The 27,854-nt window shown below is 38.3% G+C and overlaps 1 protein-coding gene across 2 annotated transcripts; it reads right to left on the reverse strand.

Moving 5' to 3' along the window:
- Positions 1–236: 236 nt before the first annotated feature.
- Positions 237–27,854, reverse strand: NUDT4 (nudix hydrolase 4). 2 transcript variants are annotated; one of them, XM_027660261.1, is made up of 5 exons: positions 27,610–27,854; positions 13,953–14,063; positions 7,392–7,436; positions 4,878–4,965; positions 237–3,822 (listed from the first exon to the last, which is right to left on the reverse strand). In XM_027660261.1, exons 1-5 carry the CDS (start codon positions 27,706–27,708, stop codon positions 3,620–3,622), a joined length of 546 nt encoding a protein of 181 aa, XP_027516062.1. In that variant the 5' UTR covers positions 27,709–27,854; the 3' UTR covers positions 237–3,619. The 2 variants fall into 2 exon arrangements, with proteins under 2 accessions (XP_027516062.1, XP_027516072.1); XM_027660271.1 differs by having other exon boundaries at positions 4,878–4,962; positions 27,610–27,833.

Here is a 27,854-nt window from a genome sequence, read left to right on the forward strand (position 1 = left end):
TGGAGTTAGAAATCTCTTTGTTATGGGCAGCAGCTATGTCAGAGAGCTGTACAGTGAGCTAGGGCAGCAGTGCTGGGTAAGCCCATCAGATGGCTCTTCCACCAGACTAAGTAAAGCTTGAGTCCAAGGACAAGGCAAGAAGTAGGAAACATTAGATGAAAATTAAGTTTAGATGGGAATGAAGACTTTTGCACAAACACTTCTGTTGGAGTATTTGCAACGGAATGACTACATCATCCACAGGACTAATTTAGATTTTATTCTGGTATTTCTCGAATATAAAAAGTCAAAATTCTTACATCGATCTTGAAAGAAAATCCATGCAAGCAGGTCAAAATGTTTACAACTTAATTTCCCCCCCTTCCCTTCAGTTTTTACTTCGTAACCCAAGTGTCTGTCCCTCAGGTTTTTTCCACAGCACATTGTTAACAGAACAATGCTAGGCTAAGTCAAGGGTGCAGTAAGCACCAAAATAAGAGTTTTCATTTGAACAGCCTCTCTGCAATAGCTCAGTATTTCTTGTGCTGTTTAAAGCACATCCATTTCACTTAATTCTGGCTCCATGTGGTTTTGAACTTTAAGGCTCCTTTTCGTTTGATACCACCACAACCTTAACTCATGAGAATCTCAAAAGCTAACAGTCACGAAAAGCAGCAGTACGAAGATGACAACCTGTCTCTTCCCTTTCTCCTCAGGAGAACCAAATCTGGATACATTGTACAGAATTTATGGCATGAGAAAAAATCCCAAATCTGCTCTGTATGAAATAGGTTTGGCCCATCAAAATAGAGATTCATGTAATAACAAAATGCTTCTACATTTAAATTGATAGGTAGTAGAAAAAACTGTAGCCTTCTTATTTTCATTTTTACAGACTCTTTCTGTTGTCAGATTTCATTAGTACTGAAGCCATACCGCTGTCCCTTTACCACAGTTGTTCCCTGTAGCATAACTGAAGTGTTTTCACTTTACATTTCAATTCACAAAACACTTATCTTTGAAAGGGAGTAGAAGTCAAACTAAGCAGTAGAGCTTCATTCTGAAGGTTGCATAGAGACTGAAGAGATTTATACAACAAATGCTGTGTAAAAAAAAAAAATGGCACTACTGAACAGCTCAAATGTGTGTGACCAAAAAAAAAAAATCAAAATATTTATAGGCAATCAACTCTTGAGTTTGTTAGCAACAGCAACACTGTACATTTTACATTATTATCAAATACATAATTCAAGAGTTACAAAATAAGGTCATGCATTACCACTAAATCTCATACAAGCTTGGATTGATTTCATTCCAAGAATCTGAAATGGAGACAACACATTTTTTTATGAATAAGAACTCAAAACTCTGGATCTTGTTTTTGCTTTCACAGACTCAATATAATCTTGTTATAAGAAAACCTGTACAAGTTTGCTCAATTTAAAGTGATAAAATAACTACTGAACAAAAAAGTGAGCATTAAAGTGATCAAAAAAGGGAGCTAAATGATTTACTCTTTTAAAGGCAGCTTCAGAGCCAGAGGTACCCTTCTACACCATGGGTTTGATTTTAACGAAGATTAGACATTCATCATGCTCAACTCCACCTTCTCCTGTTTCACCTGGCAAAACAGTGCATTTCATAGTTTAAAGTAGTAAGCTGAGCAAATGGTGTCCCATTCTGCATTAGGTTCAGTGTAAAGCAGGCATACCCATGTGTGCACTAATGAAATAGCAACACTCCTTCCCTGGCCCCCTCCTCCCATCTGAAAGGATGGATAAGCTGTTGGCAATACTTCCACCTTTAGGTGCACCTGAACAGTTGTGTGTTCTTTCCAGTTCTGGAAGTGACCTGGACCAGGAGCTAAGAGAGATGGAAAGGAGCATCCTACCTGCCATTTCAGAAGTCTTCAGCTTTGTGGCTCATGCCTCTTGTCAGTAGTATTTATGCCTCTTCAAAGAGAGCAGCATTAAGAGATCAGATCATCTGTCTCCCTAGTTTCACTGCATTTACATATGGCACAAAATTGGTTTTCTAAGAGTAACTTGTGGCAACAACCTTTTTTTCCTAAAAAAGTGTAACAGCACAAAAAAATTCATAGCAGCATTTTCCACAATTTGTGTTAAAAAAGTAGAAGTTAACCATTTGTGTATTGAGTAACAAAAGGTTTAAATTACATTTATTTTCCATTTTACACTCACTATTTACTAGGTGGACTATTTACAAAGGTTCAAATGTTATATAAGAGAATGAGCTTTACCCAGAATTAACTTCACATATGAGGTAGTGGTCTACCTCAACCTCTGTTTTGGCTGGATATAAAGGAGGTACAGTTGGGTTTACATCCTAGAAAAAATTCAGAAGTAGGAAGTTCATGTGAATTAGACTGTGTTCTTGTAGAAGAAATCATGCACACACACATATGGAGAGAGAGAAATCCTATGGTAAAAACATTAAGACCAACAGTGGATTTAATTTTCATCTTTATGGCTGAAGAGGAAAAAATATTTAAGAACAGGGTAGTTGTCAGCTGTACCTCATTTATTCCAACTAACTTTTTAATCAAGAGGCCAGCTTTTAGTTGAAGAACCTAAAGAAATTGATGTTAAAACACTAGAGGTGAAGAATTTAATAATTAACTTAAAATTGGGGTTTTCAGCACACCCACCCTCTAAATAAGACAAAGGAGTATTATTTCCCTACTAGTGTAATAAGTATCCTGTCCCAAGCCTGGGACGTAGCATTACGAGCTCCTTGCAGGGCAAGACACCTCAACACATGCTTGCTAATAGACACCTTTGTAACGTAAGGGTGCCCCCTGGCTAAGTCTTACTTTCTTCCAAACATTTTAAAATTGTAACAGACTGCAGGAACACTACATGAGATGCTTCTAATTGAAGATTAAAAGTTTTTGGAACCTGCAGAGTAATTATACCACAAACAAAACATGTATCAATATTAAAAGGAAAAAAGTGGGTGGAAGAGGGATCTACAATGCTTTTCACACAAGTCTTCTCACAGTTCATCAGTTGACCAAGTTTTGGTAGCTGCAAGACAAAGTTATTTTTCTTGCTCTAGTTATACATTACATGAAGATTGCATAGGACAAGGCAACCTTTTGGATAACTGAGGCAAGCAGTGCTTAGTGTCGGTATCCTTTGCTCTTGACGGGCTGAATGTGGTTTAGTGCTTTATTGTAGTCACCCTTATGCATCTCTCCCTTCAGCACATCCATTTACTCAATTACTGCCAGCTTAAGATCCTAGCACTTCATCTGTGGATACCAAATAAGAGTTTAGTAAAAGACTATTTGCTCAAGCTTTAACTACTGACTAAAACTCACAAGTCTTAAATAAGCTGAACACCACTGAGATGCATATTTTATTTTAGCAGATATGGAAATTTATATACTCAAGTTTTTTTTAAATGGCCTATTAAGGCATCTTAAAAAAATCCCTATATGGCTTTGGTTTGCTGAAATACTATTTTACATTGTTAAAAAAGAAAAACACGTTCAAATAAATTTGACATTATGACACATTCACATATTTCACTTAGAACGGACAGTTATACAGATGCCTACATGTGATCACAGATGTCTCCCGACGTGATGGCATGAATAAAAAGGTAATCCAAACGTTTATCTCACAGTAGAGGGCAACCCAGAAGTCTGTGCAGAAGTGACATATAGGGAGTTATTATCTGAAAGAGGGGGAACCCCAGAGTTTCCATTGGTGGGTGAACAGCTCAGTTTCAGTTTTTCCAAATACTCTGCATGAACAGGCTTGTGACACTGAAGGACCTTGATTGCATCTTCTACTTTAAACCATTCTCTTTTCCTTCCTGAATGAGGAAGAACAGAGTTACAAAATTTAAACAGCACCATTAGTTGCTATCTAGTCATTCACTTTTTCTCAGTTCTTTAGAAGCTGAGGTTATCAAGTAAAAGAGAGTGAAAAGACGTTGAAAGAACTGATGAATGCAAGAGATTCACTCAAGCTTACTAAAATGCAATTCATAATAAAGCCTTTGAGATAACACTCTTGAAGAAGATGCAGGACAGAAAGTCATGACTGTTCATATGCTCCAAAAGCCACATTTAGTCATTAGAGAAAAGGATGATATAATTTAAATTACTTGATACTGCCTTCCTACGTTGTCATGCCTAGCGGAAAACCAGTCTTTAGACTGAACATGCATGCATGAAGTTACAGAAGAATGATGGTCTGATGTCAAAAGCAGAGTTACATACTCAAAAATCTCCATATATAACCATGTATGGACTTACTGAGGTTAGCATAAGTTTTAGAAAATAATACACCTTATACCAGAAATATGTTTATATTATAAAGTTTCAAGACTTAATCCTACTATGATCATTCTAGGACCATTTTTTTTTTTTTTTTTTACAAGTCAGTCCTTCAAAATTCAAGGTCTCTGAAAACAGACAAGGTCAAGGACAGTATTATTAAAAGTGGGATTAATTCTATTTTTCATTTGTTTTTACAACATTGCAGGTACTATGCTTGAACATATATAAACTGCTTGTTTAAGATCAAGCATATCAGACAGCAAAACATTCTACTTTTTAAGGAAAAAACAATTTAGCAGTATAGTATTTGGCCTTTAAAAAAATTATAAGCTGTGTCTCGAAGTAATAATGATGTTTATTCCATCATAATACTTAGAATACTCTAATATAACATAAGAGTAACACAATGTGTTGGAAGCAACCCTAGTTATATGTGTACTAAAGAGCGGAAGAACAGCATCCAATAACTTCAGTTTCTAGAACAGAATTAGTACTCCCCCTAAATTATACAAGTTGCTTCGGAAAAAGGAAAGAATTCTGCTTAATACGTTTATAAGTGTAGCATGAGGACAGAGAATTAATTTACCTATATTAACTGAATCCTCCCAGTCTTCCAGTATTTCCGTCACAGTAAGAACATAAACATATGTCCTATGCTTCCGATCCTGGTTCTGCTTGAATATTAGAAGTAGAAGTTTTAATTCTCAGCAAAACTGACAGACTTACCACAACTATAAGATTAAAAATTACTTACCTGTAAAGGATACTTGCCAGCAAACCTGGCTTTTATTTTAACTAAACAAACTTCTGTACTGATGAGACCCAAAGTGATGGGAAAACAAAAGTTTTATTTGAAACAGCTATTCTGTTCTATTAGGCTAAGAAACCCCAACCAAGCCAAAGACAACGCAAACAATTTTGAAGATTGTGAAGTTGTGACCAAAGTATGTTCTTGGTCATCCAGGTCATCTACACAATGTTAGCTACAAAGTTTCACTCAGTAAGTGAGGCAAATTAAATAGGCTGTGCTTGCACTCATGACAAGTGCAAAAATCATTACCAGGTCTTGCTCACTTGACGTGGGTGCCACAACTGCAGCACTAACACCTCTTTAGAAGGCACATGTTTTGCACAAGGCAGGTCAAACACAGACTGACAGAGGCGGTCTGCTCAGGGCAAGGCTGCTGTGCTGCAGCCAAGTCCATACAAGGCTGGCATGGACATAACTCCCTGCTAGCTCCAAAGCAGGCTAGTGGCAGTGTCTGAGGTGCCGCCTGACTAATCAAACCATCCTTCTACTTGGAAAAGGGCCGAGCTCCTAAAAAACCTAGGAACATCTACAATTACAACTATATTAAGAATCAAGAGATGTTATGGCCTAGCTCCCCTTACAGATGGTTGTTTCCTTGTGCCTCTACTTGTTCCTACTTAACTCTGTTTCACTACAAGCTCAATATAGTTTTAGACTGTTGTGCTTCACTAGGAAATAAAAATTTTAAGAGAGTTCTTTGTTAGTATCACTATTACATGGAATAGATACATCTATACCATGTACCCTTTCTGGCTGTAGTTCTACAACAGAAGGATTCAGCAGCAGCATTGATTTCCATCTTTGCTTAGTTCCATCCCCAAGTCACAAGGTGTGGCCTCCTCAGCGGTACTAAAAACTGTGGGGCCATGTTGTGAAACTGAAGTAGGGCCTTGATTTAAATTAGAAGTAACCTAAAAAAGTGACATAACACAGATTTTTCTCTTCTGGTCTAGCTGGTGGTTGATGCCTTCAGAAGAACATACAGCTTAATTACCAATGAATCACCATCCTTTGCAGCCCTCGTTTAAAGGCAAGAACATGATAGGTATCCTGCGTTTTTTTTTGGTCTGAGCTGGGAAATGGAAAATACTTCTGCAGACTGACCAGCAGAATTAAAACACAGACAAGTTAATATATAGGACCATCCAGTTGTACTCAAACCCAAAACACATCAGAAAAAAGGTGACTGCTATTAACTACAAACAGGAGCTTCTCCAGCTTGTCATGGCTTCCATACTTCTCACAATGGGAACACCTATATCACTGTATCAACTAGTAAGTAGTTGACTAAGTAATATTTCAGACAGGAAATCCCTGTCAGGAATACACTATTTCTGAAAGCTGGGTGAAGATTTGTACCTAACTGAGACTAAGGGACTTCCACTTACCATACAGCACAACATCATAACACCGGATGTATTAGGAGCTGACGATTACTAACACCAGTCTACTTCTGTCTAGAACCTGAGCAGAAGTGGGCAACACTAACACTAAAAGAGAGTTCTATCTAGCATGCTTCTTCTTGCTGTTAATAGCTCTGATTCTGATGTTTACACTACGAAATAGAAGTTTTGAACTACATAGATTGCTAAAGGTTAGATTTATCTGTTATCCAAAGCCTTAGCCTTTTTAGTGAATCAAAGCCATAATGAGATACACTTCATATACAGACCCATCAATTTAGCTGTGTGAAAGTTAGGGTTAAATTGTTTCAGCAAAATCTAACCAGGGAGGAAAAGTCAAAAGAGCACCCCAAAGAAGGCAGGCGTGATAATTTAAAAATCTTAAATCTGTCAGTGTTGTTATTGTTTTGGTGGTTTTTTTTGTTGTTTTGTTTTTGTTTGTTTGTGGTTTTGTGAGGTTTTTTGTTAGGTTTTTTTTTTTTTTTTTTTACATCTAGGTGTTGTCCAAGTACTAATTTAATCTTTCCAGTAAAGGTCCAAAATGACTCTGGGATGAGCTCAGTTGGTTAGAACATGGTGCTAATAACACCATTCACTTACGAGCTGGACAAGATGATCCTTTTAGGTCCCTTCCAACTCAGAATATTCTGTGATTCTGATTCTGTGAAATTGGTATAAGTACTTTGAAATTTTCCTATTCAAATCTTCATACATTGCGTAACAAGTGAAGTCAGTCACCTGTCTAATGTAGCGTGTCCAGTCGCATTGCAAAATTATAGGAATGTAATACTAATGAACTTAAGTCTGATGTTGCAGTTTATCAATTTTCACAAAAAGACACAAACAAAAACCCATTGTTTTTTAAAACTTAAAAGAAATAGCTCACCTCAAATATCCCAAGTAGTCTGCCTAGCTTTCCCTTTACTCCAGCCTACAAAACAAACAGGAAAAAGCGTTAGCATGCGGTATTAATTTAAAAAACTAAAACATCAGTACCATTCTCCTACATTAATTAGCATGCTCCTCCTTATTAGGGCTATTTAAGCAAGTGTTTTAATTAGATGGTGCTGTACTGCTTCTGAACTTTCTAGATTTAGAGTACTTACAAGTAGTAGAGTACAAAAGCTTGTCCTAATGAGTGGATCAAAGAATGCATAAATCTTTCAAGTTTTCCATCCCGACCAAAATACTGTATTACTTACCACATTCTTTGTGTACTGTATTTTATTAAATAGATAAATGATATCCAATACTGAAATAATCCAGGAAAGTAGATAGGACAAGAGATAATTTCAAGTAGTATAATAACTGATCTAGAGACACAATACTTGAAACTCCATTGCTATTTTACATAGAAACTTAGGTACAAGTTTTCACAATACAATAACAAATTAAACTGTAGGTAATTGCATGGATCTTGCAGCATAATGATTTCACGTGTGCTGGTTTTCATATAAAAGTGTAGCTTTTGGCATGTAATTTGAAATCCAAATTTACATCCCTGATTCTCTACATTTTTGAACTCTTTTTCTAGCTAGTAATATTACAAAAGGCTTTAAATTCAGAGTTTTACTCCAGCATTCTAAAACAATCCCTGTGTGTATCAGCCTGTGCTTAGTGATTTTTATCAACCCAGTTCAGGTGGTCATTACTTTCTACTAAGATTCTAAGGTTTGCTTTTCTAAAAGTAATATATAATGCCTTTTCCAACACACATAGCTTATGATCATCCATTAATTCTAAACAAAACTCAGTCCATACGCCTGAGACACAAAGGCATATGTTGCCTACTGGCAGACAAAGCCATATTTAGATTTTTTTTTTTTGGCTTGTTGTATAACTGATATTTAAAATAAGGCTTCCTAGCACTAAGATGACATTTTCTAATCTTTAGTCTTTGCTGTCAGCTTTAGCCAGAAACAGTTATTGATGTCTTACATCTTTATATAAAGGAACCATATGGATCTTAATTACATTTTAATGAGTACCTCTGACAAATCACTGGACAGGCTTTAGCAATAAGTCTAATCAAAGTATTACAAGTGAATGTTTTCTGTGACTGTCTTTTTAAGGAAAGCAGATGGCTGGTGATATTTATTAAGCCATTTTGATAAAGGAAGTCTGATCTCAGCCCATGCAACTCAAACTTTGCTAATCTAGAGCAAGAGCTAGACAAGAAGTTAATGCAAAACTACGTACAATATTCTGTTTGTCTGCTGTGATGACCTGTAGAGCTCATGAAGCTGAAATACATAACTAGACCTGCTGGATAAGTGATTAGGCAGCACATTAATTAGAAAAGTGGCAGGCCCTTATTTTGGTCTGAAAGAGTAAGCTATGCAACAACAGGTACTAAAGACTGCTTGTGCTTTACACTGTGTAATGAAAAATCACTTATAAACCTAAAGGAACATGATGAGGAAACATTAAAATTTCACTAATCTGTCCTAATTTCCTCAACATTAGAGTATCTTTTAAAAAAGAGAAGCAGAACCTAAAAGACTACAAACTTATGCTTCTGTTCTCAATTTCTGCTTTTCTCATTCAGCACTATCTAGAATTATTATATCCTTCAGATTTCTACATTGTGGCAAAGTGAACAACTAGAAAAAGCAATTTCCCATTATCCTATTCCATCAAAAGTACATGTGAATCTGTGGGATTAGTGTTTTTTGGTTTTTTTATACTTTAACTGTCCAAGTGTGCAGCTTTAGCTGCTCAAGTTTTGTAACTTCATTTATCTCCTGAAGTTGCAGCAGAGAACAAGACTGTTTAATATGCTTAAATATATGGCATAAAAGCATGACAGCAAGGCTAGTACAGACTCTGAAGTTTCTCAAACGTTGAAATAAGCTTTTCCAAGTACTAGGAAACTGCACTAAAGGAGACTATGCTCCTTCAGAGGGAGAAAAAAAAAATGATGACTCCTCACCTCAAACCCAAATAACTGCCTCCCCAGTCCATGATCCCAACCTCCCCTCAAACTTTTAATATTCTTTAACCCTTTTAGAAGTCCTGGCCAAGGCCTTATTTACATTACAAAGATTTTTGAAGGCAGGTCTATGGCAACAGGACTGTGAAAGGACAAAATATCATCATCAACAGACAGAATAGGGCTTCTCTGAGTTGCTAAGTGAGAGTCTGACAACTAGTATTTAACATGTGGCAAAACCACCACAACCAGCTAAGTTTATCAACACTGAACAGCTTTCATATACAAGTTTTTTCAACTTATTAGCACCCCATAGTGACAATGTGAATTTATCAATGTTACTCTAAGTGGAATTTATTTAACAGTTTGTTCTTTCTCCTTCCAAGGAAATCAGTTGTTTAAACAAATACTCTTAGCTGAGTAATTCAGAATGAAGTGATTAGAAGAACTCCATTACATTAACTGTAAAAACTCCACAAAGCTTGTAATGAAGCTCTGGTGCAACCAGATGTTACTATATAAATGTGATTACTGTCACTGATGTCTAGTTACTCTCTAGCCAAGGATACATGCCTCCAAAATGTAGCATAATTCCTGCAAACAGCAGTGTCTTTTGAAAACCTCTACACCCACAAGTGTAAAAAGGTATTAGAAAAAAGTAATTAGAAATCCCATTATTTTTTTCTGAAAGTAATATATTCAACTCAATAATCTTCATAGTTTTAAAAGTACCTTAGTTTTGACACGTTTTGAAGGAACTACATTACAATAAGAACTTGAAGGAAATTTTCTTGTTAGCAAAAGCACTTAATAGATCACTGTCAAATTTAAATGCCAGAGGACCAAGAAACACTTCAGCTTTATCGCCAGAATGTCAAATGAAGTTCCCCATTTCCCACTAGTAAGCTTCTAATCCAATGCACTGGTTAAGTTCTAGGCTTTGAAGCATTTTGCCTCCCATAAAAACATACTTCTTCCTTTGGTCTTTATGTACCCATGGCTGTTAAAATATGGTTCTTCAAATAAACAGAAACCTATAGGCTGCTATAAGCATGTGAGGAAGTCTGAACTTTGGGAGAAAACTCTGAAAACCCCCCAGCACTACTTCTGACAGGCAAGCTGTTAAATTAAGTGCTACACTTCCCCAGAACAATTACCTAAGGAAGTCTGAGTACTATGGAAATAAGACCTCAAATCTGAATTTCATGCATATATTTTAGCATTAGTCTAAATCCAACCACAAGAGGGAAAACTATCCACTTCATCCCATAATCTTTCTGGCCTGGAGGTCATTCCTGCTGGCAGCTCCAGAGGTACTACAGTCTCAGATGTGCGTCAGACTTGCCTTTTTCCTGTAGATGGAGCAAGAGTCATGCTGCAGTTTAATTTTTAAGCTAACAGTCTACCAGGGCAAAAAGTTGCTTAAAATCTGAAAAATTTGAGTTATTTTTAACTCTAGGATGTGTCGGATAGTACTTTAATGGTTACACTCCTGAAAGCACAGTGCAAGATTATTCCTGCCCCTTTTTTGCATATTCTTATAAAACAAAGTGTTTCACTGTATCTGCCATAATCTTTCAGCTGAAAGGGTGCTTTGTTAATTTATTCCTGAAGTGTCTACCTAGTCCTACTCTGTAGCATCCAATCATTTTTAAAACATCAGATGCTCACTGGAGCCGATTCCTCTATTTCCTGTGAGAGGTCTTAGATAATATTACTGCCATTTTCACTGTTGCACCAGATTAACCTTCAGGATCAGCCTCTTCTTCTCAGAAGCTATATTCACACAGGTCTGGAAATTGCATATTTTCTAGTGGGCATTTCAATATACCACTAAGTACAAACAAAGCAAGAGTGTTTTTTGTGAGATGGAGCAAGAAAAGGGAGTGAGAGGGTGCTCCTCCATTGACAAGGCTGAACATCATCAGCTTGCCACTCATTTGTGTCATTTTTCTTTTAACAGTGCATGTGCAATCAACTTACTTTCATCTTTCATGCTATGCAATTAAAGACTAAGTTACAAATTCATTAACAGAGTAGCTCCTCATTTAGAAAAGGTTTAATACCTTTAATACCCTTAGATTGCTTTATACTGTAACTTAATTTTGGTACTTCACTTTCAGGTTTGTAAATGTTTATTGTATCTAAATAATTAAGATAGTCTGTCAAGTTCTTGTAACCTATGAAATGTCAGACAAACTTAAATGAAACATACTAAATATTCAGTAGAGGTAAAACCCCATATCACTAACATGAACAGAATTTAAGGATGAAAAAAAAAAATCTGGAGTCATGTACACAGGGAGACTATGAAACAACTGCTGTCCATGTAGATTTGATCTTTGCTTGAGTTTTAAAACAAAGATTTTAAATACACTACTGTTGGTGTCAAAGCCAGTGGGCTATCAGCACTCCTATTGTTCAGAAATGCCATTATAAAACTATGATTTTATCCATTTAAATAAATTAATAGAAACCAATGCTTAGTTTGTGCATGACCCAATACTGAAGAAACATGTCAAACCAGTGCCAATTTGTGTTCTTTGAAGTTTATTCATTCACAAAACTCTTAACAGTTCACTGTACTGTAACCAGCTTGCCAGGTGACATTGACCTCAGTATAAAAATAGAAAGGACATCTACCTCTAGAAAGGTCAGTATGAATTTTCATGGCTCAAAACCCTAAATAAACCTGTTTTTTCTTTAAATATGGCACTTTTCAATCTTGTGGAAGCACTTAAGATTCAAGAATATGTAGTTCAAGAATATTTTAATTTAAGGCATGAGCTTTTAAGGCTGATCAGCTACACAAGCTATTAAACCCCAGAAACTCTGAAGGTGTAGAACAAACGTCACCAAATGATTTTTGCTTATTAAAGCCTCTAGCCTTTGAAAAGTCTTTATGTGCTTGCAAGCAGAGCTCAAGGCTGAACATGGCAGGCACTTTGTGTTGTACTCCAGATTATCATAAAAAGCATAGTCCCTTCAAGATCATCCATTCTTCACCATCAAAGAGAAAAACTCAAATGTATGACTATAGTTCAGTCAGCTCTAGTTTGACATGGAGTTGGCACTTTACTATCGCTCATCTTGGGCTATGCCTTAGGTCAGATCAGCAATTAAAACTACTAGTGTTCACAAGAAACCTGAGCACAGGACTGTGCTTTTTAATCACACCCATTGAACTTGTGGCAGTGGGAAGTGCCTGGAGTTTCTCCAGAGGTGCTACTACTGCTTAGAAGCCTAAATATTTGCTAACTCATTCCTAGAATCCTAACTCTTTGCTCTTTCAAATGGAAGCTGAGTATGTCTTGTGTAGGTCTAAATTGGCTCCTCCAGCAGAACTGAACACTGTCCAGAATAACTTTGATTGAGTGAGGCTTATTTATGCTTTAACCTTGCTGCATGAAAGCTGCTAAGAGCACTGAATAGTGAACTAGTCTGTTCCCTATATAAGATGGGAGGAGGATCATTGACTCACAGTTCAGAGATCTCATTTTGACACTGAATAGCAGGCAGCATTTGGTGTAAGTCACATCTACATCAAGTTCCTAAGCCATGACAACACAACAGAACCAGTCTTAAGGCTAACCAAACTAAACCACTAGATAGCACAGCTAATAAAAAAAATATCATTCCACATACTAATTAGCAAGAGCATTAATGTATTTTGTGAATAGCAGTAGTCAAACTGGGATGAGAAAACTGTTTAAGACTAGTAGAAATCCTGTGGTTCACTCACTTGCCAGGATGCATCCCCTTTCTGCAAAATCTTATACCTCCTATTTACAAGTATGACATTCTGATTTTTCTTTCAGTTTTACTTGGCTTAAAGTAACATTTAACATTTTTGACAGTTTTCCTAGGAAAAATAAATAGCAAATGAAACCCCAGAATTTTGAATTTGAAATTTAAGCATTGTACTGGAGTGGGAAACTGCCTGAATTCATCACAATTTAAAGCTCTGTTTTGCCTAGGCATAGGAGCAGAGACAGAAAGGCAAACTATGGTGCTTTCTTTATAGATAAACAATCTTAAATATACAAATTCTCAACTGCTCAGATAGATCTGCTTCTAATCTGCTTAGCTTGGAATGTCCTCAAGGCTCTCTTTATTTCTCTTTTTTATGCAGATGCACATTGATGGTTAGTTCATCTTCAGTCCATTCTAGCAACTCAAACATTTGCTTCACAAACACAGAAATGTTACACTACTAGAATATGTCATTTGGCATAAAGTCACAGTTCCACTTCCATTAAGTGTTTTCATAAAGGTAGACAGAAATTTAGCTATGCAATGAAAGAGTGCTGGGAAGCAAGCTAAGTTAATTAGTTCACCTCACCACACTATACCCCAGTTCTAACACAGAACTACAGCTCTTTGAATTTGACAACCACATAGGTCTCAGTCAAATACTGGATAAAGGAGGCAGTTGCCTCTTCCTTCTTTGTTCCCATCTGAAGATAGCAGTGGGAAAAAGCAGATGGATTTTTTGCTTTGTTTTGTTTTTGTTACCTCTTCATACACCTCTCTCACGGCTGCTCCCCCTGGCTCTTCTTCCGGTTCCATTCCTCCACCTGGTACAATCCACTGATCTGGGTATCGGCTACTGCTTACCAACAGCACCTATAAATAATTGCAAGTGATTGTTAAATACAGCTCACAAGTCAGGAATATTCCTACTATCTGCTTTTTCAGCAATGCACTTATGCACCTAGCCAGGTGGATTGCAGACTTTAGAAAGGAAACATAATAGGTAACCAGTAGTTGTAAAAAAGGTGAAATAATTAACATCCAGTCTTTTTAAAACAACTTAGTCAAGACAATGTCATTGCAATCTCTTTGTACAAACACTTTCATTGGATGTTTAGACACAATGTGAAAAATACAGAAGACAATACGCACAGGAATGAAGGCATACAACAAAAATCTAGTAACAACTCTCCAATACTGAGCAAGTCTTCAGATCATATAGATGGCAAAGCATGAAAATTAAGATATTAATGAAGTTAAACTTCACATAGAAGTGTAACTAATTCTTCTGGAATGTCATCTTTTGGATAAAAAAAAAAAAGGACTTCTGAAAATAATTCTAATTTTTAGTCTGAAACGAGCTTCCTTTTATGTTACTGAAGTGTTACGTTAGCATGACACGCTTACAATATTGCATAACTAAAATACAAGGAGAGCACTTCATCGGCCTTTCTCCAATTTGGCTTCTTTTAAACATTTATGTAAGAGGAAAAACCATAACACGTTGAATTTGATTTTTAAATTTAATAAAAAATTTTTTCCCAAGACACTTTAATTTCACTTAATTTGACTCTAACTTGGTCCTATCCTTGATATGCACTAATTTAAACCCCCTGTCTATAGGACCTGTCCTTCATAATATTCAGAGCTGAAAAGATTTTATCTACCTGTCCAGCAAACTGAAATGCCTTGTATTTGGAGTAATTTTGCAATAGAAGTTGATGAAAATAAGACCTTGATTCAGGACCACACGGAAATAAACAGTTTAACTGGTATTTGAGACACATCCCAATTAGTAAGACACAGTCATCTGTGTAGTAAAATGCTTCATATTCTAGGGAATACTTATATAAACTCTCCCCTGAAGTCAAAGGACAACTGTGGGGAGTATAAGGGCAGGGTCAGTGCTCAAATCTTTAACAGCAATTAAAAGACTAGCATAAAGGACCTCAGTCTAAAGGTTAAAGTTTTAACTGGTGGCAGAAAACTGAAGTGACAGTCCCAGTCTTCACCAACTACCTTTATGGACTTTAAACTTATCCCCTGCTGGATTAAGTAGGAAAATGACTCCCTGATGAAAGCAACAGTGAAATGATTACCACTTATACTATGTCCCTTTGGCACTCATGGAAGTAGGTTGTAGGTTCACCTACAGGAACTGAGGAGTGTAATTAAGATGACTGCATACTTTGTGAATGCAACAATGCATGTACATACTGAGGTGCACCTGGAAGAGCCTTATCTGATAGGTACCATCTTGTAATGTTTACCTTATGTGCAGTCAAGATTAGTCCTACACTGAAGGATTCTCCACTGTACTAATTTCCCCCCCATTTTTTTCCTACGCTAAATAAGGAACACAGCAGAGTTAGTACAGAAGCATTCTTAGCATCTGATCCAAATGTTTGGTTTTCTTTCAGTCAACTCAGATATTTTACTCAACTATCTAAAAACCTAGGAGTAGTCAGCAAAAGCAACAAGGTTAGACACAAATGCACCTCAACTTGATCTTCACAGCCAAAGATTTTGATTTCCTAGGATTCGTTCACATTAACAAAAGATTTCCAAAGCATACACAGCCCTACTAATTGTAATTTAGAAAAATTTAGAAATTTTAGAAGATTTTTGAAAAAATTTTGACCATCTAGGTGAAGCACTTGTACCACTACAAAGAACCACCATGTCAGCAGTACTTAAAGAATAGTTGTAAAATCCAAGTTATGAATTCACTTATGGGAGTCCAGATATAAGCATTACACATTATTTTCTGCTGATGAAGCTAGCACTCACTCCAGTCATGTGACAGGTAGCAACAATAATTAACAAAAGGATATTATATCACATTAAATCATTCCCAGCTTGGTAGAACAGTTTTAAATCAGCATTCATTTTTTAGTTAAGACTAAACATAAAATTCTTAATTGCTACTATGGGATAAATCAGGTTTCTCATTCTGGCAGTGTAGCATAAAGCCAGGAATCTTTTATGTGTTTATATATAGTAGTTGACTACTGCTAATATGATCAACAGACTATCAAGCTGGGTTTGTACATCTATTAGCTTTAAATTACCCTTTTAAAAAGCAGAAACAAATAAATCTAGCAAGTAATCAACATTAAAATACATTAACTCTTGTAGATAGGCTCTACAGCTACATATACAATGAACTCCCAAGCATTACAACCTGGGAATTCATTTTAGCAACTATCCATATCTCCACTAACCCTGGAACCGAATCATTTGCTCAAGCATATTTCCTTCTACGCTTTATTCTCCTTCTGCTTTTACAGAATCCAAGGGATCACACTAAGATATATCCCTGAGACCTTCAGATGCACAATTTTTTTTATCCATTAACATTATCATGTGAAGCCACCAGGACATGAAGCATCTATCCTGGGGTATGCTATCAAAAACATACTTGGTGGTAATCAGATTCTGCAAATGCTGAGAGCTGACAGCTGGCAGTTGCAAGATTGCATAGTAAGGCTGAAAAGCACTCCACACAGTATCAAGCAGTATCAGACACAGTATCAAGCAGTCTTGCAATCACTTCCAAGTTTTTGGTTTCGGTATGTTGTTTTTCATTCCATGTAGTGAATGTAGTTTTCAGGTCTTTCCATCTGTAAGTCTCCAGAAGAGACATCCTGAATTACAAAATCAGCAGCAAAAATCCCGCAGTTCATCTTCCCTTAATAGAAGATAATCAAACTTAGAGATCTAGGTTGCCTGGATATCCAGTCTTTTATGAGGAGGTTCATGGTCACACAAATTACAGTAGTCTACTGAAAAAGAAGACTGCAGAATCTCACACACCTGCATTTTGTCTGGCTTATACACACCAAATTTTACATCATAACCTCATTAGGGTCAGAAGAAAAAAGCAAAAGTTCTTCCTATGCAGATAAATCTGTATCCCATGCAGATAAATCTGTATCACCAAATGCAGAAAAAGGATTAAGGTGTCTTGAGTTGTATTAGTTGCTAGGGATCAGTGCCTCTCTCATGTCTCTGAAAAAGGCTTACTCTTGATAACTCTTGTTCAAAAAGTTTACAGACATTGACATCAAATTTGCTTGTCTGGTTATACTGCTATTTATTTAACTACAAAGACTAAGGTAAAGGTATAATTTTCCATAATGCTGCCAAGTGAGGAAGTAAAGCTGCAAAATTCAGCAAAGAGGAAACAAAAGAAAAATTCTTCCACTAAGTGTTATTGCCAAGTTCCACCTTGCTTTCAAGTTCAGAAATAGCAATGACCTTTGAGTGCAGTGAGGAGGAGTAACTGCTAGCTCACCTACTTGTAATAAGCACCTATTGATACGCATAACCATGATATGGTTAACCAAAAACCCGAAGGTAATTACAGTGCAGGTGGCATCATGGAACTTGGTCACTATAAATGCTAAGCCTGCAGACAAACAACTGAAAATTTCTAAAGATGCAAAAGTTTTGGCCTGTTTAGTGTTCTCAAGTCAAAAACACTTGTGAAACAGCAGTCATATATTCCAGAAGACCAAAATGGCAACAGCTCATAGTAGCACAAATTACAACCACAAGCTATTCCTCATTATATTTTTTTCCTATTAAGCACTAGAGAAGCAGAATACGGTTTAAGTTTATATAAAATATCATTGCTTTCTATCTTCCTTAACTGTAGGACAAGATAGCTTACAAAAATAATTGTATTTAAAACCAACTTACATGAAAAAACAAGTTAAAGTTGAAATTTGCTAGACAGAACAAACTCCCCCCCTCCCCCCCGGATTCTTTTGACTTCAAAACAAAGTCATCCACAACCTGAAGTAAAAGGAAAAACAAGCTTACAGTTGAAAACATATCATTCCAATTCCACAGTAATTCTCATCAGAAGTAAGTTCTCCACTCCCAGCCTAATTACATCTATCCCTCTCTTCCCCACTGCACAACCCATTTTTTCCCCTTACATCACTCTCACTAGCTACATCCAGTTTGCTGTTTGAATTACCTGATGGAGACAGGCAAGTCTGCCTTTTTTTATGGCACAACTGGCAGTTAAAAGGAATAATGTTCAAGAGAAATGAATCAACCCCTCGCGCCCAAAAGACCACTGAGCATGTGCGACTCAGTTGCAAAGAACACCACACTGCTCAGGTGTACTACTAAACACTGCACAGAGAAGGAAAGGAGAAAGCAGGTGCAGGGAAGACAAAGGATTTAGCTCCCAAGTCTGCAAACCTGAGTACACACAAATCATTTCAGAAGCTTTTAACTGGTCAGAATATAGGAAAGATTGAAAAGGCATTAAAAGGTACCTCTCAGGTACAAAACAGTGTCAAAATCCTGAAGATGCTCCTGATGCCTCACAGGCATCAGAAGCATTAAGAGGAGAAAACATCCAAGCCTACTCTGAGAAAAAAAATAGGACCCATTCTGATGGAGGTTAATATAATCTAACTTAACACACTTAATGTGGAAACAGCCTACGTGGTTGGTCTGCTAAAGTTTCAAGCATCTAAAAGAGTCAGAAAGATGCTTTAATCCAAATGCAGCCAAAAGGATCAGTCAACCCCTATGATTTGTTTTAAAATGGCCATAAACAGATGCTCAGGGAAGAATACAAACAGTAAATATTTTATTATTCCCTAACACTTTCAACCTCCAGTTATTTTCAGCTTAGGAGCTTCCTAAACAGCACTGGGAAACTACTCTGAATGCTGCAACACAGGAACACTATTGAGAAGCAAGGAAAAGCACCTCTTACAAACACTGGATCACATTTCCAGAATTCACTGTATAAATTCTTAGGCAAAAGCACACATCTTGAATTAAAGAGCGTATGTCAACCTGCTACTGTACTACTGTAGTTAAAAGATTTCCTTTATCTAACACTTTTTGCTATTTTAAGAATCACTGCCTCAGTAGTTCTGAAACAGTTTCTCAGTTTCACTATAGGCTAACGTGGTATCCTTGTCCTAGAACGCCATTGCCTCTTTTTGGATACCAGAAGGTTGAAAAATGCAATAGAGCTTTACAGCTTGCCATAGCAATGCCACATAGACAGCATTTAGTAAGGAACATTTGCCTTCCTAAAAATATTCTCAGTAGAGTGACTGCTTATAGCCTCATTTGTTACTGCAAAAATTTTCAAAGTTACTTTTTAAACCTGGAGATATAAGGTGCGCAAAGTTATTGTAAAGTAGTAAAAACCCTTTAGGATCAGATTTCACAGCATTTTAAAAACCAAGACTGCAACATCTTTACTTTCTCCCTTACAATGGCACAATGAACTCAGGAAGCTGATCTGGCTGAAAACTGTTTGTCCATTAAAGCTTAGTTTCCAGCCTGCGCACACAACACCGATCAGGACACAGCCATTCAAGGGTCAGCGCTGCACAAACTGGGGCAGAAAAGCACAACTGCAACTACCCCATTTCAGATCAGCCTAAGCCAGTTCAAGAGCCTCTAGCAAAGTACTTCAAAGACAACAGACTGAAAAACAGTTCCCAGCTATGACAGAGGTTAAAAAAACAATTTAGCCTAAACAAACAGGAACTGGCAAAAGAGCAGAGGAATGGCTAACCAGCAATACATTAATTCTGTAACACTCGTTAACTTGAGCACAATATCGTGAACGCATCCCAGAAAACTGGGTTCTGTCTACACAATATATTAAAGTCTGAAATATCCTCCCAACTTTACTTAAAGATCACTTTTCAAAGTAAAGTAGCAGCACAATGCTTGGACATCAATCAGTGCAACTTTACCCCCACTCTGAAGATGAATGAGATCAAATTACAGATATAATTTTATAATACTTCAAAATTAGATCTGGAAATTAATTTTCCTTTGAGATCTGACTTTAATGGCTATATGGCAATAAGGAGAGAAACATCAGCCTTTTTCAGAAGAAGTTTTGATTTTAACTTACAAATAAAATTATATTATTTTAAAATTTTTAATTCACATTAAATTCACATATTTGGATAACATGTTGTAGTGATTCAGAATTTGAGTGCCTTCCTCTGCCTATTTAAAGTACTTTGTTTTGTTCTTTGGCTAAAGTGTTCATATCAGGAATAGACAGCACTATACTACTATGGCATGCCAGTCAGAACACATTTCCTCTTGTCAACAAACACTCAAGTCACCTGTAACATAAGATCTAAGCTTTAGTATGCTTTGGAGAATCAGATATAACAGGTCTCATGGTGTGATGAAGGATGCAGATCTTGCACCCAGACATATGGCAAAAGGAGATTCCTGGCTGAAAAAAAACCACTGCAAACAAACAAGGAAATTCCCACAAGTGCCTATAAAAAAAGTTTTACTTCTCACGCTGGGCCAGTTTACTTGCTAATCCACTTTACTTGCTAATACAGACCAAGGGAGAAAACACATAATGCAACAGGGGTAGAGCTAAAACTCATATTGCTGTCTGTTTCTTTTAACTTGAAACCATGGTCTAATCTTGAGCAGGAGAACTGGGCTTTACTGGTTACTCAGCAACAAAATCTGTTTGACTAAGGGATCAGCTTCCAAGCACTTGTGAGAAACAAGAGCTCCAGGTCTTTGAGAATGGTTCAGCTACATGTAAAGACATGACAAGGTTACTTCTTGACAAGTACAAGTTATCTTTTAGCCTTTTCTGTCTTTGAGATACTTAGAAAAAACCATACGTCTCTGAAGACAAAAATTTGTTTTAAAGTATTTAGTTTTATAGGACTGGTTTCACTGAAGTGCTTAAGCACTAAGTCAGAAAGCCACTGAATTAAAATAAGCTTTTCAAGTGTTCTACAAACAAGACTGGAAAAAAAATACACATCAACCTAAGGTCTGTGAACTCACATATCTACAAAAGATGTTTAAGGAAACAAGTCTACAAACCCTACTTAGACATATGTATGCATATATGTGTGTGTATATAGGCATACCTATCTCTAGCTATGATTTTAATATATTTCTGAAGAAGCTGGCCACTCTGCTATTTCACAGAAACTGGTAATGTGGAAGTTTTGAGAACCACCGAGCCAACTGCAGCAATTCAAACAAAAACTTAGCCACCAGTTTAAATCCTCTAAGTAAAGTTAGGATGGTGCGAGTAAGCTATAAGCATATTTTCAATTATCTAAACACAAATATTACTAGTTCAAAGTGATAGCATCTACTAAATAGGACATAAAGTGTGTTGCAGGACATCTTAGCCTGATGTTAGACAAGTACAACCATGTTTCCTTCTCTCCTCAGCCCACTTTGAGCAACTATCCACCCCATTAAACACATCCATATGGCATAGACAAGTAATACCATAGGTATGGGAAAAAAATAATTGATGTTTCACAATAAAAATAGGTCATGGTTGACTGATTTCAGTATCTGAAGATGCATGAATGAAGACCAAAGCTTTCTGCCATGGTGGACAGATGAATTCCCACAGTTGTGCCAAACCTGCAGGCTTCCACTGCTGCAAGGAGTTGCAATTTGTCTAAAAATATTCTGACGTGAAAGCAAGGTGCATATGCAATGCCTGCAGAAAGCTGGATTTATTACTTCCACGGAAAAACAAGTGTCTTGTATTCTAAGTTGATTACCTGACATAAATCCTACCATAGCAACGTAACATTCAACTTTTCTTAACATTAACACAAGCTTTAGCCACTGCAGAACCCCATACGAGCCTGCGGGGACACACCATAAGCAGACAGTGTCTCTGTAGACACATCATAAAGAGCCATTTTGGAAGCTGTTTATAGGTCTTGATTTTCCAAGCTATACCCCTTGGTATACCCCTACAGCACACAGATCATAGATTCAAAGGGTGGTTTGGGTTGGAAGGGACCTTTAAAGATCATCCCAGATCATGCAGTAGTTCCAAGCCCCATGCCACAGGCAGGGACACCTTCCACTAGACCATATTGCTCACCCCACATGGCTGATGATGTCCAAATATCAAGAAAATGCTGAGGAAAATATAAGACAGCAATTATCCTATGTCAATTACTCCTCCTATATGTTAGCAGGGCAGGGACATAAGACAGAACAAGTAAAAACCACAGTGCATTTGAAATGCATATTGATATAGGTATTCTCTGGTATTTTAAAATATGCCCATATTCTATTAGACAATCACAGGTAATCTGTATCACTACGAAGACCAGGCTGGCCTTAAATATTGGCCTTAAATACTCACACCCCATGTTATTTTAAAGCACACATTATTTGTTTGTTTACACCTGAGAGCTTACATAGAAGGATAAAGAAACCAAATGAAAAATTCCAAGCAAGGTATGAAATATTTTTCATCACCGTGCAGGTTTATTTACAATAATTCCTAGAACACCTTATTTTGCCAGAGTAGCCAAGTCATACTTCTGGGCCCTGGTTTATGGATCAGATGGCATTACAACAAGTCTTTCTGGTTTTCAGACAATTTAGACCAATGCACATAAAAATAACACTTTACTTTTTCCTTTATCCTTCAATAAAGGAGCTACAATACTAAGAGCCTATAATTTTTAACTCAAGGTTAAGAGGCAATAGTTGTCATGCATGTGTATGCCCTGCTACAGGGGGAAAAAAAAATAAAATCTATATTTCCCATAAGTGTATAACAATTTTTTCCTCACTGTCTCAATAGTAAAAGAAAACCATTGCCATCTGTTTTCATCTCATGTACAAGGCTGAACAACAAAGGCAAAATTAAAAATTGAAAAGCTTGAAGACTTTTCTTTGCATATCAAATTATTTTAGATATGCCACTAGCAACTGCTGGCTGAACACTAAAGTAGGGCTTTCAATACCATACTTGATTACATAAAGCAGTGTTACAGATGCCAGAATAATAAGAACGCACTCAAGGTTTATATTCAAGATAAAAATAACCGCTCATTAATTTGTATAAGTAAGATGTAGCTGATAGGGAAAAAAAATAAATTACCTTTAAAAATTATTTCAGTTATCCAAATTACTAGAAAAATTATGTTTATTACTATTTGTTCTGGTTGCTTTAAAGGCTTGTCTTGTTCTCTGCTTTGAGAGGAAAGAATTTCCTTGTCTACCCTCTGCCCAGACCCCAAGACAGCAGCATTTTATGTAAAACCACTGTTTGCAGAACACGGAATGCATAAGCAATTCCAACTTGTGGAAGCAGTTGGTCCTCACAGTACCAAGAGGGGCTCTCCAGCAGGCTTGTTCTAAAGCTGCCATCCACTCCTAGTTGCTCAAGAGAAACTTGCATTTCCTCATATACCGATCCACCAGCCCATCCCAGCCTGCTGAATACCATCAGCTTTTTGCACACATCTAACAGCTTCTTGTTTGTTCAAAGCAAAAAGCCTGCAGCCACCACACACTTCATGCCCACATAGCCTTGTTTCATTTTTTCATGGGATTTCTCCTGCTTCGTTTCTGTTTTTTTTTTTTTTCTTCATTCAAAGGGCAGATAATGCCTGCAATTACTGTTTTATTTCCATTAAGAACAACAAAAGGAGCCAGCACTTAAGCTCATATCCAGCCATCTTGCTCTCTCTTCAGCCCAACAGCACTGAGACCAAATCGGGCAACACTTTAATGACAGCAGGCTAAGATCTCCTATAACACTCAAAAAAACCCAAAGCTATTGGCCACATTACTTGACTATCTGGGCTTCCTCTAGGATATTTTTCTTTTTAAATCATACAATATCACACCATGAAGGCTACAAAATGTAAACCAAACGGGACTATACAGCATTAAAGTGTTACGTGTGGAGGCACTTGAAGATGAAGAAACAGGAAGGGAGGACTTTCACAGTGGTGTATCTGCACAACCATCAATCATTTCAGGTACGTACTTTCGGCTACAATACCAGCTCTCAAGACAAAGCAGAGGCTTTTGACAGATTGCAGGACTGCGGGCAAGACCAGTTTCCAGCCTGTAACACTCAAGAGAACTGACTTAACAATTTTAAGTTTGGAAGCAAAGTTGGTAAGTCTAACTGGACAGGATGCTGTAGCCAGAGAGTAGGAGTTCAGTGGCTGTATTTAAAACTGTATGCAGGAACCACCAGACTGATTTTTGCCTCAGCAGTATTCTACAGCCCACCCATGTTTCAAATTAAGAAATAAATAAGAAAACAGAAAACAAATATAAGTAGATGCATAGATGTATAATAATAACAGAATAAATGGATGTACAATGGAATGTAAAAGATGGGTTTGGTCAAACCCATCCTTTGCTACCACAGTTTTTCAACTGACATGTTACTTCACTGTCCAGAAAACTCAGCTGTAACACTGGCATCAGCAAAGATACAAAGGTAGCATAAGAAGTGCAATATGGTTAGAAAATGGACCAAGAAGCCATAACAAGCAGATTCTGACAGATGAACAATCGACATTAATGTTTTAGTAACTTGCCCAATTTTTGTCAATGAGCATAAAAAGCTATTACTGAAAATGTGGGTCTCTAAATTGAGAGGCAGTACCCATAAGTCATGATATCAACAGGGGATATCAAGCTGAAGTTGCAAAAGAAGGATCACATTCAGTTAAGAACAAAATACTGTGAATTTCTGGTCCAAGTTGAGAGTTCAAAAAGTGGGAACAAGTTACTTAGATATCACCAGTGAGCACAAGAAGACTACATGACAGCTATACTATCATGACAAAGATGGGTCCTATTAAATTTTTTTTTCCTGCTATAGCTAGAGAAGTATTAGTAACCTTTTACACAATACAGTGAGATGCTATCTAAAGTGACCACAAGTGTTGCCCACGTTAAAAAATATGCTTGTCAAACTGAAGGAGATGCAAGACCTATCATGATTATCGAAAGAGAAAACCAGTTTTAAGAGAAGGTTTTAAGACTTCAAGTTCATAAAAAATGCTAAGAAAGGAATGACTGCTGTCTACAGATATGTCAGAAAGCTAATTGTGAGAAAGGAGAAAAAGAAGCTAAAGCACAGGCACAACTGGATACAGACTGGCCTTTCTGACAGTCAGAATGGAACTAGAAAGACAGGTTAATTCTAGGATTTGTATCAGAAGATTGCTGTAGATACTCATTCCTCCAGAGAGAAACTAATCAGCTAAAAAGTAGAACAAGAGCTACTGAGTCTTGCAGACAGTATCTCTAGTTTAAAAAAAAACAACAACAAAAACAAAAACTTGGGATTTGGATTTCTTGCTTTTAAGACTCTTAAAAAGAAATATATTGCTAAAAATTGCTTTCAGTTGTCTGTTCTATTTTCTCTCTTCTAATGTCAAGCAACTATTTGCTTATGGGGTAGTAATCCTCTAAATCAAAATAACTACAAAATCTATTCTGCCCTGTGGTTCTTCTCCTCCCCAGCACCCAATAGCTTCTGCAGCAGTCTCCTGCTCCCCTCTTGTTGCAGTCACCCAGGTACCACATTTGTGTTCCTTCATACTGGAAGTCATCCTGCACTTTAAGACTCTGGAGATGCAGGTCAGTGGTACAATCTCTAGAGACTTAGAAAGGAAACCCTGAAGATACTTACATGGAGTTTGAAGTAGATCTACACAGAAACTTACCAGGACAACAGTGTTCAAGAACACAGAAGCAAGCCTTATCCAGCCAATTTGGGGAACGTGGCTGGTGATTCAAGTTAATCACAAACAGCATTCAGGCATCAAACTTCTAAGGAATAGGTTCTGTACTGATACAAGTGAAGCTGGCACTTAGGAAACAGCTACTAAGCAAGTTCAAGCTGTTGTCACTGCTTGCTTGGAAATAACTTGTCAGAAAGCAATTTGAACTGTTTCTACACACGTAGAGGTGTTATCCCATTTAGTTCACCCTTGAGTGTGTCTACTTGCATGATGCCAAAGCCCAGCCTCACGCCAGCCATACAGGTACTCTATCTGCAATACCACAATGGACTCTAATCCAATAAGTGTCTGCACCCACTCTTACAGCCCAGCAAAGCTGCTACCATCATCCTTAGCCTCAGAGGATGTTATTACACACAACAGTATTTTGAAGCAGCCAGTGCAAGACTGAAAGGAGAATAACATGAAGCTACATCAGGAAATGAAGAATGAATGGAAATTACTGACAAAGGTGACCTCAACAATGAGTTTCCAACTTCAGTTGGTGCAAGAAAGCTGTTACAGTGGCTGAAGTGTTTGAACTCCAAATAAGTCTGAGCTGGAGTAGCATTCAAAAATAAATACTAAAGTCACATAAATGGGGAAGCATGCTGGAGTATCAGAAACCAAAGCAAAGCTAGACCAATAGCAAAACCTTGCAAGATTCCTGCTGAGGGCCTTTCTCCCTTATAATATTAGGAAAAGCTGATCAGCATGGTCCCAAGGCTGTAATTATACCACAAAGGGAATGGCATATACTAGAACACCATACAGACTTTTCTGCCTAAACCCCAGTGTCCGTATTTTGAGATCGGGCCTCTCCCTGCTGCATTATATTGCTTAGTAGATATTTAAGCAAGACATCTGCCGTATTGGCAGCTTGGAGAGGACACCAACATCTTCCAGCATATAGATAAAGGGGAGAAAAAAGCCCAAGCCCTAACCTTTGTAGTTATTTCATAGCTACTAAACAACAAAATGAAAACAGAAATCAAAAAGTGGTATGCTTCCAGCCTGAGACCCACCTATAAACGAATTTTGCAATGAAACCATCAGCCGAGTACCCAGATAAGGGGCAGTGCCATTGACCTTGGCTCGGAACACGGGGCAACTTTGTTGCCACCTCCCGATTCTGCTGCAACATAAAACCCCGCGTGAGTGCTACCTCCTACAACCAAACCCGCAACACCACCCCTCCGGCTACCGAGCATCCTGACAAAATATTTCCAAGCCCTGTTTTACTCTCTTGGTGGGAAAACAGAGTTTTCCAAGCACAACTTTTTTATTATCCTACCCCATGGGGGGCACAGAGTTCGCCTTCAGGGTGACACACCAGCCCTGCCTTCCGCGCGCCATTATACATTAACCGGTTTTCCGCGCGTTGCGGGCACACAAAGGATAACCCTGGAGTTCCAGCCAGTGTCGTGTCGTTTCGTGTCGTGTCCCGGGAGCGAGCGAGCTGCCTGCCCCTCCCTGCTGCCCCTCCCTGCCGAGGGGCGCCGGGGCCGCGCACGAAGTCGGCGCCGCGCACGTGGGCGCGCGCCCCGCCGCCCCAAGATGGTGGGCGAGAGGCGCGCCCGCCCCGCCCCCGGCACGGCACGGACCGGACCGCCCGGTGACCGCCCGCCACCGGCTCCGGCCGGCAGGAACCCGCACGGCCCTGGCGTGTCACCCCCTTCCCCGTCTCGGGGCGGAGGGAGCCCCGGCATGACTGTGTGCGCAGGGGGTGTCCCCCGGCAGGCGCCCGCGCCTCCCGGCCAGACAAAGGGGTCCCGCCGGTGGCGGCGGAACGGGAACCTGGCCCGGGCCGGGCGCGGCGCCCCCCGCGCGCGGCGGCTCGGTGGGCTCACCTCGTCCTCCCGCTCGCTGCGGAAGCACAAGCACGCCGCCCGCTTCTTGTAGCCCTCCCGGTCGTATGTCCGCGTCTGGTTCGGCTTGAATTTCATCATAGAGGCGGTGACACGCCGGCTGCCCCCGGCCGCCGCTGCCACGGCTCCTCTCTGTGAGCGCCGCCGCCGCCGCGCCCCCGGGACACCGGCGCGGGCCCCCCGCTCGGGAGCGGGGCAGGAGGCAGGCCAGCCCCAGCTGCCAAGCT

The sequence above is a fragment of the Corapipo altera genome, unplaced genomic scaffold (assembly GCF_003945725.1).
Source record: "Corapipo altera isolate COAL_440 unplaced genomic scaffold, ASM394572v1 1, whole genome shotgun sequence".
Taxonomy (NCBI): Eukaryota; Metazoa; Chordata; class Aves; order Passeriformes; family Pipridae; genus Corapipo; species Corapipo altera.